The 17,909-nt window shown below is 43.0% G+C and overlaps 1 protein-coding gene across 2 annotated transcripts in view; it reads right to left on the bottom strand.

Moving 5' to 3' along the window:
• The window catches only part of PIWIL2 (piwi like RNA-mediated gene silencing 2), an 82,125-nt gene extending 79,545 nt beyond the window's left edge, over positions 1-2,580 (bottom strand). Inside the window, exons 1-2 of one of the 2 annotated variants that reach the window (XM_061425836.1) lie at positions 2,346-2,580; positions 85-283 (exon numbers count right to left, since the gene is read on the bottom strand). In XM_061425836.1, coding sequence (XP_061281820.1) covers positions 85-276 — 192 coding nt within the window. In that variant the 5' untranslated portion in view covers positions 277-283; positions 2,346-2,580. The remainder of the gene's footprint in view (positions 1-84; positions 284-2,345) is intronic. The other variant, XM_061425837.1, reaches the window with a different exon arrangement.
• Positions 2,581-17,909: the final 15,329 nt, after the last annotated feature.

The raw sequence follows: 17,909 nt of genomic DNA, 5'->3' as shown, positions 1-17,909 counted from the left end.
CCAGTTTCCTAAGTACCTTGAAATCCATTATTTGCTCTAAAGATAAGCTGCATGCTGCTACTGTGTATACAGACATGGTCTTACCTTTTGCACTGGCCCACTCTGTGGACTCGGCTCCTTTTGCTTTCCAAACACATGGCCCCTGCCTGCAGGTCCTGCCCTGCTCAGAGCTGGGTCCAAAGGTTTTGGAGCTTGTGGCCAAGAGCCTGGCATCCGCACAGACTGAGATGGGTGCATGGGAGACAGGCCCCTGAAGCGTGGTCGGACAGGATCCATTGTAAGGCTGCAGAGGACATGAGTGTCAATCTGTCCTTGTTTATCACCTGCCATCATTTTATAGTTTAAATGATTCCCAAAGAATTTCCTTTTCCTCCACAACAGACACACAAAGCATTCAAAGAAAAAAAAGCTACTTTGGATCATACCAATGATACTCCTATATGATATTCACAATATATTATATTCAAAAGTTTCTATTTAGCCCAGAATTTTCTAAATACTCTCAATCAACAATCTCTTAAAGGCCAAACCCTCCTTAATTTTACTCATATTTTCTACCCAAAGAGCTTCTTTGAGAACTCAGTCCTGCAAGTTAACTACCAGATGGGGAAGGATGTATTTTTTATGTATGGGCATGATTTTGCTTTATAAGTAAGTATATAGTTAACATATCACAAAAATTTTGTGTCAATAAATATTTATGTTTTGCTTTATTTGGGGCCTCTCTACCAGGGACCTAATCTTTTTCCCAGTCTATTTTCATAGTAAACTATTCCATCTCCTCCTTGATTCCTTAGTGTGCTTCTCTGAATCTTTATCCAATTTCTTTCAACAGAGCTCTTTTCTCACTCTATCAGAACTGAGGTCTTCAGCATACAGACCCTTCCTCATTTGAGCCTATGATTCCTGCTTAGTCTCACAGGTGACATTTAATACTTGCCCCTGCCCTCAAGGTAACCAGGGATGATGCTCTTCTTGGCCCTCAAGTCTCAGACTCACTAAGCCTCTTCAAAATCACTTTATATAATCTACAGACTTCAAGACTTCTCTTTTTTTAAAAGGCCATGCTAGGCTTTCCTGGTAGCTCAGCTAGTAAGGAATCCGCCCGCAAGGTGGGAGACCTGGGTTCAATCCCTGGGTTGGGAAGATCCCCTGGAGAAGGGAACTGCTACCCACTCCAGTATTCTGGCCTGGAGAATTCCATGGACTGTATAGCCCAAGGGGTCGCAAAGAATCCAACATGACTAAGCAACTTTCACTTTTAGGGGCATATAGGATCTTAGTTCCCCAGCTAGGAATCGAACCTATGCCCCCTGAAGTGGAAGCATAGAGACTTAACCAACTAGACCCCTAGCAAAGGCCCAGGACTCCTTCTTTCAGGGGCTCCTTTTCACTGTCCTGACTCACCCCAATTCCCAAAGAAGCTTCTGTAATTAACAAGTAAGCCTCTTCTTAATTTTTACAAACCTGTCTTAACTATAAATTACTGAGAAATCAGGTCATGCACATACAGAAAAGGCTGACATACAATTTCTAAGTCAAGTCTACAGATGAAAGCGGTTCAGGATTTGGCAAAACTTTTTTATACAATTATTTTTTACACTAAAACTGAAAGGCATGCCTCCTCCTCAAAGGCTACTAGAGTTCTCCCCTATAATTGTTCAAACTCCTTTTCAGTTAGCTTGACCTCTTGGCTCACACCTTCCCACCACCACTGGAAGAAACCAGAGCAATTAGTAGTCTAACTGGTACACACTGAGAGGCACCGTGATACCTACCAATTACAGGATTTCTGGAATCCTCTTCTTTCTTCACCCCTCTCTTACCTCCAACATCACTTCTACAGATTCAAGCACCTCCTCCAGAAAGCCCTCCCTTACTGTGGATTTTCTCCTTTGATTAGTTAACAAATAGCTGACTGAGTCTAAGGCCCAACCCGGAAGAATGCCAGGACAGACAGATCCCAGGACAGGCGAGGCCTACGTTCGGTACTCCTCCAGGCGCGACCTCCAGACTGGGGTCTATGACTGGGATGTAACCAGAAGGGAAGGGCCCCTACGCTCCTTCAACCTGGAGAAAGCATCATTCCCCAAACCAAGACTTCACCAGCGGTCTGGCCCACTGTTCCCGCCCAAGGAACACTCAACGCATTCAACCACCTCCCTGCCAATAGCCTCCTCCCTCCTCTGTTCCACCTTTTTCAAGGGCCTGCCTTCCGCCTACACCCCCAACCTCAAATAACGACTTCCTGCCCCCGCCCCAGGCCCAGCCTCCACCCAGGGGCCCACAGACTCCGCACTTTTCCAAGGGGAGAGGGGGAGAGGGCCACAAGGACCCCAGCTTACCACCAAGAACTTGAGTGCGAGCGCACCTGGCCTGTAGCAGAGCGACCTCTGCCTCCCTGGTCTTCCACACCTGCGTCCCGTCCTCTCACAGGTGCTGGACTCCACCGAGCATCTTGGCTGCGCCTCAGGAGAAGCCAGCGCTCAACGATCCTACCACGCCAAAAGCCCACATGCTCCAGACCTCGAGTTCCCGTCCTCTCGCGAGGCCTAAGCGACTGAACCCATTGGCCAAATGACGTGCCAATCACAAGAACCAGCCATCTCATTGGCTCTTTTGCAAAGAGCCTTCCTCTCCCATTCCAGCCGTCTCACGCCGTGGTGGCGAGGTTCACCCGGAAAGGGTGCTCAAAGTGGCGGGGAAAGTGGCGGGGGGTGGTGTCCAAAAGTTAGGAGTGAAATTAAGTGTTGAAGTGTGTTTCGCTTTCAACATCCCGACTCTCTTACTGAGAGCAACTCATGTAAACAGAGTTAGCTTACATGCTCATGTAGAAATTGACTTGCCTCAACCTTCCCATTGGGGCTTCCGTCGTGGCTCAGCTGGTAAAGAATCCGCCTGCAATGCAGGAGACCTGGGCTGGACCCCTGGGTTGGGAAGATCTGGAGAAGGGAACGGATACCCACTCCAGTATTCTGGCCAGGAGAATTCCAAGTCAATGGGGTCACAAAGAATCGGACACGACTGAGCGACTTCCACTTTCGCTTTCAACCTTCCCATTGGGGCTTCCCTGACGGCTCAAGCTGTAGAGAATCACCCTGGCAATCACCCAGGCGACACAGGACACGCAGGTTCGATCCCTGGGTCAGGAAGATCCCCTGAAGGAGGAAATGGCAACCCACTCCAATATTCTTGCCTGGAGAATCCCATGGACAGAGGAGCTTGGCTGGCTACAGTCCGTGGGAGCTCAAAGAGTCTGACATGACTGAGCATGCACAGGCATAGCTTTCCCCTTTAAAAGATATTGAGGATGGTGGTGCATAGAAATGAGCTTGAGTTACAGTCAAACAATTATGCGATCTCTGTGCCCCACTGTTTTTATATATAAAACTGGAAAAAAAAAAAAACCTGGAATAAAATCATCCATTCATAGGGTTGTATGGAAATTACATGTGTATGCTCAGTAGTGTCCAACTCTTTGTGACCCCATGGACTGTAGCTTGTCAGACTCCTCTGTCCGTGGAATTTTCGAGGCAAGAATACTGGAAGAGGTTGCCATTTCCTACTCCAGGGGATTTTTCCCACCCAGAGATTGAACCAGAATCTCTTGCATCTCCTGCGTTGGCACGTGGATTCTTTACTACTGAGCCACCTAGGAAATGTACATGCATGTGTGTAAAATACTTTGCACCAGGACAAGATTGCCTTCCATAAATGTTGTCTATCATTATTATTTATAGATACCTGAAACTGTGAGCCAAGAAAAGCTATCTTCAAATTATGTAAAAGCATTGGTGGTTAATTCTGCAGCTACAGTACATTTTCCAAAGACATAAAAATGTCTCTCCCTCCTCAATTATTTTAGCAAATAACTGCACCCCTCTCCAACCCCCAGTTTTCTGAGGTGGTTGGGGTCAAGCTTCCAGAGACCTTGACTGATGCTGTAGAGACATGCAACTACTGTATATGGAATATGGCTAGGGCTAGAGAAGGCTTTCCAAGCCTCAGATATCTCATACCTTGCTTTAATCCCTACATTTGAGGACTCTCCTCTCCTTTCCAAATCAGAATAGAGTTTGAAAATTATTGGAGCAGGAGATTTTCCAAAGCAGAAGTCTAATTGGTAGGACACCCCTTCCTTCTTTGTAGATGTAATTTGTTTAACGTTATATATAAGTTCTACCTCACAACCTTCCTACTTTACAACATTACAGTGTTATAATAACATGTATACTGAATTCTGTTGCCCATGCAAACATTTAGTAACAACTCAAAAATAGTTCCATATCTAGGAAACAATATTTTAGGGGCAGGACTCAGCAGCTTTTGGCAACAGCAATTCTCAATTTTCTGAAGCTGTCAGTTTTGAAAGAGCATCATTACAAAGGATATACACATTGGATTCTCTAGATTTCTACATCGTATCATGCAAAAGTAGACAAGATATTGTTGGTGGCGGTGGTGGTGTTCCGTCGCCCCTTTCTCCTCCTGCTTTCAGTCTTTACTGGCATCAGGGTCTTTTCCAGTGAGTTGGCTGTTCACATCAAGTGGCCAAAGTATTGGAGCTTCAGCTTCAGCAGGGTATAGAAATATCCTATACAACATTTCTAGCCAATCCATGCATAACGAGTACTAGTTATTTCACCAAAGGAAAATCTACAGTCTCAGTGTTGACTGGAAATAAAGATGGTTGAAGCTCTAAAGTGTGGACATCTGCTTGGAAGCTTTCAAAATATAAACTTCTCCTGGAGGTTATATTCCACCACAGGCACTTCAGTTGTTAATTAACAATCCCTTGGTATTGATTTAAAATACTACACACATATTGTACTGTTTAAAGTATTTAAAATTAAATTACAGATGATATAAGGTGATATTTTCATAGCACCAAGTTCCATCCACTTGGCCTTGCCAGGCTCTAAAATTCAGGATGAGGACAGTCCTGTCACTATATACAATCTGGATTTTTCCAGGCAGTCGTGACGTCAAAGACTCTGGCCCATTGTCCCCAATAAGTATTTCCATTCTGACCACAAATACTGATTTGTTGTTGAGAAAATAAAGTCACACAGAGCTACAGCAAGATTAATGGCAGAAAATGACATTACCTCTTTGGCCTAGAAACTACATGGAGGACTTAACTGAAATTGGATCTACATCTGTAGTATCTTTGAATTCCAGGCAGACGTAAATACAGATCCTCCCAGGAGAAATACACACTCACCCTGGCCCTTAAAGTTCCCACACAGGAACTCATAAGAAAAAGATAAATTACAAACCACATGAGGGTCAATAAAATGGGTGAGTTTTGCTTGTTTGTTGGAATTTTTTTTTTAATTAAATTTTAAATACACAGACTAGGCTCAATAAGAACACAAACAATCCAGTTTTTTTAAATGGGCAACAGATATGAATTGATCTTTCACCAAAGATATACAAATGGGTAAAAAGCACATGAAAATATGCTCAATACCACTAATCATTACAGGAATGCAAACTGAAAACATATACACAGTATTTCACATCCACTAGAATGGCTATAATAAATAGCACAGATTATAACTGTGATAGCTACTTTTTAATCTTTTTTTTTTTTTTGACCAAGGATCAAACCCTGGTCCACTAGGAAATTCCCTGTGACGGTTTCTTTTGCATATCAATTTGACTTGGCCACAGGTACCCAGATACTTTGTCCAACATTATTCTGAGTGTTTCAGGGAGGGCGGTCTGCATAAAATTAACATTTGAATGGGAGACTGGGTAAAACAGATTGCCCTCTCTACCACGGATGGTCTCATCCAAATAGTTGAGAGCCTCACTAGGACAAGAAGGCTTGGAATAAAAGATTTTTTCTCACCTGATTTCAGTTGAGCTGAAATCATCCTTTTCCTGCCTTTGTGTGTGCTTAGTCGCTCAGTTGTGTCCGACTCTTGGCAACCCCATGGACTGTAGCCCTCAGGCTCCTCTGTCCATGGGGATTCTCCAGGCTAGAATATGGGACTGGGTAGCCATTTCCTTCTCCAGGGGATTTTCTTGACCTCAGGATCGAATCCATATCTCCTGCATTGCAGGCAGATTCTTTACAGTCGGAGCCATTTCCTGCCTTTTGACTCAAACTAAAACAGTGGCTCTTCCTGGGTCTTGAGCCTGCCAGCTTTCAGACTGGAGCACCACCATCAGCTCTCCTGCAGTTCCACTGAAGATTTCAGGATTTGTCAACTTCCATAATCACATGTTATAATTGCTTATTATTGTTGTTGTTGTTTGGCCATTAAGTAGTGTCTGACTCTTTGCAACCCCATGAACTGTAGCCCGCCAGGCTCCTCCGTCTATGGGATTTTCCAGGCAAGAATGCTGAAGTGGGTTGCCATTTCCTTCTCCAGGGGATCTCCCCGGACTAGGAATCAAAGCCACGTCTTCATCGGCAGGCAGATTCTTTAACCCTGAACCATCTGGGAAGCCCATGCTTAGTATAAAGCCATGTATATATGACTTCATATACATATCTATGTATCCTAATACTTCTGTTTCACTAGAGAATGCTAACTAAATGCAGAGTGCTGACATAACAAATACATAAAAATGTGAAAGTAGTTTTGGAACTGGGTGATGGATATAACTGGAAGACTTATGAGAAACAGGCTAGAAAAACCCTAGATTTCCTTGTAGAAACTGTTGGTACAAGTATGGGTATTAAAGGTGTTTCTGGTAAGGTCTCAGACTGAAATGAGGAATATGTTATTCCTCATCCAGGAAACTGGACAAAAGGTGATCCTTGTTATAAAGTGGCAAAGAACTGGCTGAGTTGTAGGCTTGTGCTTTGTGGAAGGTGGAACTCACAAGCGACAAACTTGGGTGTCTAGATAAGGAGTGCGTGCATGCTAAGTCATTTCAGTTGTGCCCGATTCTTTGCAACCCTATGGACTGTAGCCTGCCAGGCTCCTCTGTCCATAGGATTCTCCAGGCAAGAATACTGGAGTGGGTTGCCATGCCCTCCTCTGGAGGATCTTCCCAACCCAGGGATTGAAATGCAAGAGAAAAAAGATAAATTGAAAGAAAGATTAAACAAGAACCAGAATTTGAAGAGCTGGGAAATTTTCTGGTGGCTCAGTCTGTAAAGAATCTGCCTACAATGCAGGAAACCCAGGTTTGATCCCTGGGTTGGGACGATCCCCTGGAGAAGGAAATGGCAACCCACTCTAGTATTCTTGCCTGGAGAATCCCATGAACAGAGGAACCTGGTGGGCTACAGTCCATGGGGTTGCAAAGGGTTGGACACGACTGAGTGACTAACATACACACACATACATACACACAGCCTATCTATGGTGCAAAAGTGAGAAAGTTTGTTCTGGAAAGAACACCCAAGGGTGTGGCTAGACAATCTCTCTATTGGGAGATTATCCATGATTCACTATGGAGTTAATCAGCCATTTCAGCAGAAACTTGGAGCAAAAATGGCATTATACCAGCAGAGATATGGTCAGTGTGGACCAATGGGAACAGAGACCGGAAGAACTAAAGGTTTGTTTTTTCTTCTTCTTAATTTATTTTTAATTGAAGAATAATTACAATATTAGGTTGGCTTCTGCCATACATCAACATGGATCAGCCATAGGTATACATATGTCCTCTCCCTCTTGAGCCTCCCTCCCACTTTCCGTCTCATTCCCACCCCTCTAGGTTGTCACAGAGCCCCTGTTTGAGTTCCCTGAGTCATACAGGAGATTCTCACTGGCTATCTGACTAGATGAAATAAAGTTTTGTTTTTGTGTATTTTTTAACATATTTATTTATTTGGCTGCACTGGGTTTTCATTTCAGCACACAAGATCTTTAGTTGTGGAATGAAGAACTGTAGTTGCAGCCTGTGGAATCTAGTTTCCTGCCCAGTGATTAAACTCCCCCTACATTAGGAGTGCAGTTCAACACTCCGAATTACTTAAGAAAAGGGAAGAATAAGCCCAAAGGTGATTCAGCTATGACCAGGGCTGCCACTGCTACCACAAGCCTACATAACAAAGCTATTTCCTCTTCATAGCTTCACAGCTGGAACAGAATATTGGCTCAGGATCAATCAGACCTCAAGTCTCACCAGTATCTCATTTAAATGACGTCTAGATGAGACTCTGGCAATTAAAACTATGAGTAAACAGCACAACCAAAAAACAGAATATTCTGGATTACACAATGATCAAATTAAAAGTAAAGATTCTCAAATGAAAAATTATAAAAACAAACAAAAAACATGAGGACTTCCCTGGTAGTCCAGTTATTAAGAATCCACCTTGCAATGGAAGGGACACTGGATCAATCCCTGGTCTGGGAAGATCCTACAGGCCTCAGAGCAACTAAGTCCCTGTGCCGCAACTACTGAGCCAGTGCTCTGGAGTCTTGCAAGCTGCAGCCACTGAGCCCACGTGCTGCAACTGCTTAGGCCTGCACACCTAGAACCTGTGCTTCACAACAAGAGAAGCCACTGCAATGAGAAGCCAGCTCACTGGGACAAAAAAAGTAGCCCCAATCTCCACAACTAGAGAAAGCCCATGTGCAGCAATGAACACCATGCACAGCCAAAAATAAATACATAAATCTTTAAAAAAAAAAAAATGCAGAGTTGTACTTTGAAATTAAGAGATCAGCAACTTAATACAGTCATGTGTATATTTTATTGGTATTTAAAAGCCTCATGGTAACCACAAACCAAAAACTTAAGCTAGGTACACAGAAAAGTAAAAGGAATCCCAACATAATACTAAAGGTGGTCCTCAAATCACGAGAGGACAAAAGAAGAAGGGGGCAAAAAAGCCTTAACAAAAGGACCCCCAAGCAATGAACAAAAAATGACAATAAGAGTATACATATCAATAATTACTTTAAATTTAAATGGACTAAATGCTCCAATCAATAGACATAGAGTGGCTGGATGAATAGACCTGTATGTATGTTGCCTACAAGAGACTCACTTCAGATCTAAAGACATACAGGGACTGAAAGTGAGGGGGGAAAAAGATATTCCATGTAAGTTGGAATCAAAAGAAAACTAGGGTAGCAAAACATATCAGATGAGATAAACTTTAAAATAAAGACTGCTATAAGAAGCAGGGACACTATATAATGATCAAGGAATCAATCCAAGATGAAGATATAACGATTGCGAATATATATGCACCTACTGTAGGAGCTCTTAAATACATAAAGCAAATTAAAAAAAAAAAAAGACTACTAGTCCTGACAGGATGTTACCTGGAAGAGTTGGATATGCATTGACTGTCCTGTCCCTTGATCAAAGTCTCACCTCAAAGAGTATTAATCCCTATACTTTTTAAGTGCACCATCATGCTCCATGACTTGGCATCAATGCAGAAGCAACAGGGCAGAAAGCAGGAGAAACACAGGGCAAGCTTGAGGCTAGGCATTATCAGCTTGTATCCCTGTTGTTTTTCAGTCACTAAGTTGTGTTCGACTCTGCAACCCCATGAATTGCAGCACACCAGGCTTCCCTGTCCTTCACTATCTCCCAGAGTTTGTTCAAGCTCATATCCATTGAGTCAGTGATGCCACCTAACCATCACATACTCTGTCTCCCCCTTTTCCTCCTGCCCTCAATCTCTCCCAGTGTCAGGGTATTTTCCAATGAGTTGGCTCTTCACATCAGGTGGCCAAAGTATTGGAGATTCAACTTCAGAATCAGTCCTTCCAATGAATATTCAGAGTTGATTTCCTTTAGGATTGACTGGTTTGCTCTCCTTGCTGTCCAAGGGACTCTCAAGAGTCTTCTCCAGCACCACAATTCAAAAGCATCAATCTTCGGTGCTCAGCCTTCTTTATGCTCAGTCCAACTCTTGTATCCGTACATGACTACTGGAGAAATCATAGCTTTGACTATATACACCTTTGTCAGGGAAGTGATGTCTCTGCTTTTTAATACACTGTTTAGGTTTGCCATAGCTTTCCCTCCAGGAAGCAAGTGTCTTTTAATTTCGTGGCTGCAGTCACTGTCCACAGTGATTTTGGAGCCCAAGAAAATAAAATCTGTCACTGTTTCCACTTTTTCCCCATCTATTTGCCATGAAATGATGGGACAAGATGCCATGATATTAGTTTTCTGAATGTTGAATTTTAAGCCAGCTTTTTTACTCTTTCACCCACATCAAGAGGGTCTTTAGTTCCTCTTTGCTTTCTGCCATTAGAATGGTATCATCTGCATTATCTGAGGCTGTTGCTATTTCTTCCAGCAATCTTAATTCCAGCCTGTGATTCATCCAGCCCAGAATTTTGCATGAAGTACTCTGCATAGAAATTAAATAAGCAGAGTGACAATATACAGCCTTGATGTACTCCTTTCCCAATTTGGAACCAGTCTGTTGTTCCATGCCCAGTTCTGTTACTTCTTGACCTGCATTCAACTATCTCAGGAGGCAGGTAAGGTGGTCTAATATTCCCATCTCTTTAAGAATTTTCCACAGTTTGTTGTGATCCACACAAAGGCTTTAGCATAGTCCATGGAGCAGATATTTTTCTGAAATTCCCTTGCTTTTTCTATAATCCAACAGATGTTGATCTCTGGTTCCTCTGCCTTTTCTATATCTAGCTTGTACATTTGGAGATTCTCGGTTCAGATACTGCTGAAGCCTAGCTTGAAGGATTTTAAGCATTACCTTGCTAGAAATGAGCGTAATTGTGCTGTAGTTTTAACACTCTTTGGCATTGCCCTTCTATGGGATTGGAATGAAAACGGACTTTTTCCAGTCCTGTGGCCACTGATGAGTTTTCCAAATTTGCTGACATATTGAGTACAGCAATTTAACAGCACCATCTTTTAGGATTTGAAATAGCTCAACTTGAATTCCATCACCTCTGCTAGCTTTGTTCCTTGTGATTCTTCCTAAGGCCCACTTTACTTCACACAGGTAAGTGATCACACCATTGTGGTTATCCGGGTTATTAAGACCGTTTTTGTATAGCTCTTCTGTGTATTCTTTCCACCTCTTCTTAATCTCTTCTGCTTCTGTTAGATCTTTGTCATTTCTGTCCTTTATTGTACCTATCTTTGCATGAAATGTTCCCTTGGAATCTCCAATTTTCTTGAAGAGACATCCCTGTAGATTTTGTGAATGCCCACAGAAAACTGTTTACCACAGTACTGGCTAAATAAAGGGACAGATAAGACTGAGAGAAACTACAACGGGGCCTAAGAGGTGCCCAATACAGTGAAATTAAAAAAATAAATAAAAATAAAAAAAAGATAGAATTAAGAGGTTAAGAAAAATAGCATAATATTTATTTTTGGCTGTGCTGGGTTTCCACTGCTGCGTGCAGTCTTTCTCTAGCTGTGGAAAGTGGGTTCCACCCTCTAGTGGGGTACACCACTCTCATTGCAATGGATTCTCTTGTTGTGGAGCACAGGATCTAGGTGCATGGGCTTCAGTAGTTTTGGCTCTTGGGCTCAATAGTTGCAGCTCGTGGTCTTTAGAGCACAAACTCAGTAGTTGTGGTGCACAGGCTTAGTTGATTTGAGGCATGTGGGGATCTTTTTAGATCTGTAACCAAACCAGTGTCCCCTGCATTGGCAGATGAATTCTTAACCACTGCACTACCAGGGAAGTCCTCCAAATAGCATATTAAGTCAGGAGAGAGGTCATTCGAATAAAAGCATTATAAGGTTCTGGAGGAAGGTAATAATTAACTCTACACTCTCTCAGAATGCATATTAAATGTAATTCATTTATTTTTTTGGCCTTGCTGCCTGGTATGTAGGATGTTTAGTTCCCTGACCAGGGATCAAACATGTGCCTCCTGCAGTGGAAGTCCAGAGTATTACTCACCAGGCTGCATGAGAAATCTAAATTTTAAATATACGTATATTTAAAATATTTTAGTTAGGTGTAATTGACATGTAATATTTTATTAGTTTCAGGTATACAACATGATCACTATTCGTATACACTGCAAAATGATCACCACCATAAGTCTAGTTAACAACCATCACCTTACAGAGTTATAAATTATTTTGTTGTGTCATGAGAATTTGAAGATTTACTCTCAGCAGCTTTTGAATATGCAATACAGCATTATTAACCATAAATGCCATGCTATACATTACCTCCTCAGGATTTTTTACTTTATAACTGGAAGTTTATATCTTATGACTGCATTCACCAATTTCTCCCACCTCTGCACTTCCCACTTCTGGTAACCACCAATCCTTTTATCTACATATATATATATATACACACACACATATATATTGCTTTTTTGTTTAGATTTCACATATAAATAAAGTCTTACAGTACGTGTCTTTCTCTGACTTATTTCACTAAGCATAATGCTCTCAAGCTCCATCCATGTCACAAATGACAAGATTTCACCTTTTCTGATGGCTGAACAATATTCCATTGTGCATGCGTGCATGCATGTGTATACGTATCACGTTTTCTTTATCCATTCATCCATTGATGGATACTTCAGTTGTTTCCACAACTTGGCTGTTTAAATAATGCTGCAATGAACATGGTAGGGTATACATATATCCTTGGAGCTGGTGTTTTTGTTTTCTTTGGAAAATACCCAAAAGTAGGATTGCTGGATCATGCTGCTGCTGCTGCTGCTAAGTCGCTTCAGTCGTGTCCAACTCTGTGCGACCCCATAGACGGCAGCCCACCAGGCTCCCCCGTCCCTGGGATTCTCCAGGCAAGAACACTGGAGTGGGTTGCCATTTCCTTCTCCAATGCATGAAAGTGAAAAGTGAAAGTGAAGTCGCTCAGTCGTGTCAGACTCCTAGCGATTCCATGGACTGCAGCCTACCAGGCTTGACTGTTCAAATTTGTGATATTTACAAAAGAAAGAAAACACATATATTTCCAATCAGGAGAGGAAAAAGATAATAAAATGAGAAAAATTCGATCAATCCAAACAAGAAAGTCAAGAAAGAACAAAAGTGAGAAAAATCTGGACAAAGAGAAAGCACAACATAAATAGTAGAAATAAATCCTCCTGCATTAGTAATTACAATAGATGGGCTAAACTTTTCAGGTAAAAGGCAAAGATTACCAGACTAGATTAAAAAAAATAAAACCCAACTATATGGTGTTTAATAGAAAAAGATGGACATAAAGCAGAATAACAGAAAAAGATCAAAATTAAATGATTAAAAGGAAATGCAGTGGGCAAGTATCAAAGAAAGAAAGAAATTAAGAAATAGAAGGAGAACTAAAGGAACGAAGAAAAGAAAAGAAGCTAGTGCTACTATGTTAGTAGAGTGTGTGTGCATTAGTTGCTTAGTCATATCCGATTCTTTGCAACCCCAAAGACCACAGCCCTCCAGGCCCCTCTGTCCATGGGATTCTCCAGGCAAGAGTACTGAAGTGGGTTGCCATTTCCTTCTCCAAGAGAGAAAAAGAGAGTTATCCAATAATCACGGAAGATTCGAGCAATTAAAACAATACTATCTGAGGTTCAGACATCTCCTACGGGTCTTGGAACATAAAGCCCGTGGATAAAGTGGCCCGGGTGGAGGACTGCTATAATCATAATTATTTGCTAATGGGATATGCTGGGTGCTGCACAACTTCTCAGACCTTGAACTCAGACTGGGTAATGCCGTAGTCATTTCCTATGCCACACTGAGATTCACGCAGTATTTGCTTTTTATCACAGCAAGTGCAGAAGACCCAACTTTGCAAAGATATGACATTATTAAAAGAAAAACAATCTAATGTTGAAACCAATGATCTACCTTGTACTTGTTGTTTGCGTGGTTACCTATAGATATTGAGTATCACTGTGCTTCTCTTGCACATTTAAAGTATAGCTGGCCCAGGAACTCAATATTCTGGAATAGCCTATATAGGAAAAGAATCTAAAGAAAAATAGTATTTGTATATGTATAACTGAATCACTCTGCAGTATACTTAAAACTGGTACAACATTGTTAATCAACTGTACCCCAATAAAAATAAATTAATTAATGAATAAAATACAGTTGACCCTTGAACAACATATCAGATTGGGGCGCAGATCCTCCACACAGTTGAATATCTATTGGGTCATTATCTGTTGTGTCCAACTATTTGCAACCCCGTAGACAGGGAATTCTCCAGCCAAGAATACTGGAATGGGTAGTCATCCCCTTCTCCTGGGGATCTTCCCAATCTGGGGATTGAACCCAGGTCTCCTGAGTCTCCTTCATTGTAGGCAGATTATTTACTGTCAGAGCCACCAAGGAAGCCCAACTTACAGTCAGCTTTCTCTATACACGATTCACCCGTATTCAAGTTTTCATATCCACAGAGCCAATCAACCACAAGTTTTGTTGAACTACAGTATTTACTTTTGAAAAAACCTCACATACATGCAAGATCATGCAATGTTCAAGGGTCCACTTGTTCAAGGGTCAACTGTGCTCCATGGGCTTTCTACCGAGGCACCCTCATTTGCCTCAGGACCCAGTTTGGGAACTGAATTAGAAAACAAACTTGTTACTCAGTTTTGGGGACAAAATTCTTGGGGAAAAGAATTCAAAATCAGATTGTCACACTGCATATCACTTAAGAGTGTGAATGTTAACAAACTGCATAAAGAATTAATACTAAAAACAAAACTTAACATTCGGTTTGAAACCCCTAGGCCCTCTTTTGGCCAGGCAGCCACCAAAGAGCAAAGCAATCATGCCTGCTGGGGTTGCCATTAGGAGAAATAAAGAAACAGTGTGCCTAAAAGGGGATCCCCAGCTCTCAAAATAGGTCTACATGGCACTGCACCTTTTCATTCTGGTTAGTACCCAGGGAGTGGCCAAGAAGACCAGATAGCTTTCTTAAAACAGTCGTATGTAGTGACCACACTGCCTTGCATGATCTTGCTCATGGACCACAAGGTGGTGGATATAGGATCAGAAATCCCTTTGAGTTGATTTTTAAATTTTTGTTATACTTTATTAGTTTTTGCTACGCCTTTGTGGCTGCATACGGGCTTTCTCTAGTTGTGGTGGGCCAGGGCTACTCTCTAGTTGTGGTATGTGGGCTTCTCATTGCGGTGGCTTCTCTTGTTGTGGGGCACAGGCTCTAGCATACGCAGGCTCAGTAGTTGTGGTGCATGGGCCTAGTTGCCCCAAGACACGTGGAATCTTCCTGGACCAGAGATAGAACCTGTGTCCCCTGCATTGGCAAGTGAATTCCTAACCACTGCATCACCAGGAAAGACCTGAGTTGATTTTTGAGGAGGCCTTTCCCATGCTCAACAAGCCCACATGCCTATGGATGGTCGGCCAATAGGAAAGTCCACGTGTGGACTTTCCTGTGTGGAAAGTCCATCAAATACCTTTGGGTTTGAGAGCCCATTGCGATTAAAGGTACGTCATCATCAGACTGCAAATGTATAGAAAGCCAAAAATGTAGCAAAGATTAGTTTTAAGGGCTACAGTGTCTGGCCAGAGTCAGCTGACTGGATTGAGACGGCAACACTACAACCTGAAACAATGTGGATAGCAGTGAGCCCCAGGAGGAGGACACAGTTGGATGGCTTTGCCCTGTGCAATGGGCCTTATTCACCGAGACCAACAGTAGACCTTTTATTAGGAGGTGCAGGTCTGGCACCCCACTTGGAGAAGGAAATGGCAACCCACTCCAGTGCTCTTGCCTGGAGAATCCCAGGGATGGGGGAGCCTGGTGGGCTGCCATCTATGGGGTCGCACAGAGTCGGACATGACTGAAGCGACTTAGCAGCAGCAGCAGCAGCAGGTCTGGCATGCAGTAGAAGCTGGTACATCTGAAACATAGAGCCCTTTACTGGGGCCCCAGTCTATGGTGGTAGGTGTGTTGCATGTCTGGTCCAACGATGGGTCCAGGCAGCAAAGATGGCTATCTGGGTGGTACAGGCTCAATCCACAGCTTCATTCCAGTCAGTCTTATCAGGGAATGGGCCCTCACCAGGAGGGCCAGATGATTCTGCCAGCAGCCATGATTTGTGTCCATGGTTGGTGACCCTGAAGAGGGAAGCCTTCAGTCTGCCAGCCTGTAGTTTTCCATGTGGCAGACCAAACAGCTGGGCCATTGTCAATAGCCTAAACAAGAGTCAGCAAAAATATAACAAGTTTCATCAAGGATTACTGGCTGGAGCTGTGAGAATGGCTTTGAATTTTGCCTACCAAGCAGAGTGATCACATCTGTTTTCTGTTCCATGTAGCTGAATAGCCACAGCACGGTGTCCACCATGGACACCATGCAGTTCAGCTTAGCCAAACCATCAGTGAATCAGGCCCAGACATTGAGGGGAACCACTGAGGCCTAAAACAACATTCAGAAAACTAAGAGCACGGCATCTGGTCCCATCACTTCAAGGCAAATAGCTGGGGAAAAAAATGGAAACAGTGATAGATTTTATTTTCTTGGGCTCCAAAATCACTGCAGACAGTGACCAAAGCCATGAAATTAAAATATACTTGCTCCTTGCAAGAAAAGCAATGACAAAAAGACAGTGTATCAAAAAGCAGGGACATCACCTTGATGACAAACGCTATGTCAAACTATGATTTTTCCAGTAATCATATATGATGTGAGAGTTGGACCATAAAAAAGGTTGAGTGCCAAAGAATTGTTGCCTTTGATTTGTAGTGCTGGAGAAGACTCTTGAGAGTCCCTTGGGCAGCAAGGAGAGCAAACCAGTCAATCCTAAAGGAAATCAACCCTGAATATTCATTGGAAGGACTGACGATGAAGCTGAAGCTCCAGTACTTTGGCCACCTGATGTGAAGAGCCAGCTCACTGGAAAAGACACTGATGCTGGGAAAGACTGAGAGCAGGAGGAGAAGGGGGTGACAGAGAATGAGATGGTTGTCATCATTGACTCAATGGACATGAGTTTGAGCAAACTCTGGGAGATAGTGAAGGACAGGGAAGCCTGTGTACTGCAGTCCATGGGGTCGCAAAAGAGTCGAACATGACTGAGAGGCTAAACAACAACCACAACTGTGGACTGAGAACTGCACTGAGTGAGTGGCTTTGCTTCAGGGTGTGGAGCGGAGGACAACACTTTCCCCAAAGGGAGGCTGCCTGTTTGACATGTAAACCTGAAAACGCCCCCAGGGCCCGAAGACCTAAATACACCATTTCCATCTGACAAGGGAGGTTTGTTTGGCCCTCCCCACATTGTTAGTTATTGAGTCTGAGTCAACCTCCCCTCCCAGCCCCAATATTGATCACAAGCCCTCTATAAGTGTTTGTTTTAACAAGTTTTGACAAAAACCCAAGAGCAAGGTAAGAGGTGCTTTTCAAAAGAGGTATACCTCTTAGCATCATCAGAGAGACAACAAACCCCATCAAGGGACACCTCCCAGTGGAGGCTACCTTCCTTTGCCTCCCAAACATTCTGATCAGAAAAATAATCAGGACTTCCCTGGTGGCCCAGTGGATAAGAATCCATCTGCCAATGCAGGGGACATAGGTTCCATCCCTGATCTGGGAAGATTCCACATCCCGCAGAGCAACTACTAAAGCCTGTTCACCTAGAGCCTGTGCTCCTGTGCTCCACAAGAGAAGCCACTGCAACGAGAAGCCTGTGCACCAAAACTAGAAGATCCCACTCACCACAACTAAAGAAAGTCAGAGCACAGCAACGAGGACCCAGCACAGCCAAAAATAAATAATTTAAAAAAAAGAAAAAAAGAGAATCAATCAGAAAGATTTTTAGCTCAAAGGGATCATAGGGTTATGGGGTCCCAAAGACACTAGCGCCTCTCTAAATGCAGCAATCTCCCATCGGTATCATCCCTTCCGGCATTTATGAGCATTCATGGAACATTCATGAAAAACACCAAATGCCAGTTACACAGTCAGCAGCAGAAGCCACAAGGACAGTCCATTGAATTGGCCCAAAGCCCTACCCAAAAGGTTGGCCAGCTTCTGTCTTCTGCTT

This window comes from Bos javanicus, chromosome 8 (genome assembly GCF_032452875.1).
Source record: "Bos javanicus breed banteng chromosome 8, ARS-OSU_banteng_1.0, whole genome shotgun sequence".
Taxonomy (NCBI): Eukaryota; Metazoa; Chordata; class Mammalia; order Artiodactyla; family Bovidae; genus Bos; species Bos javanicus.
Note: the sequence above shows the minus strand (reverse complement) of the source record. Positions and strands in the feature narration are given on the sequence as shown.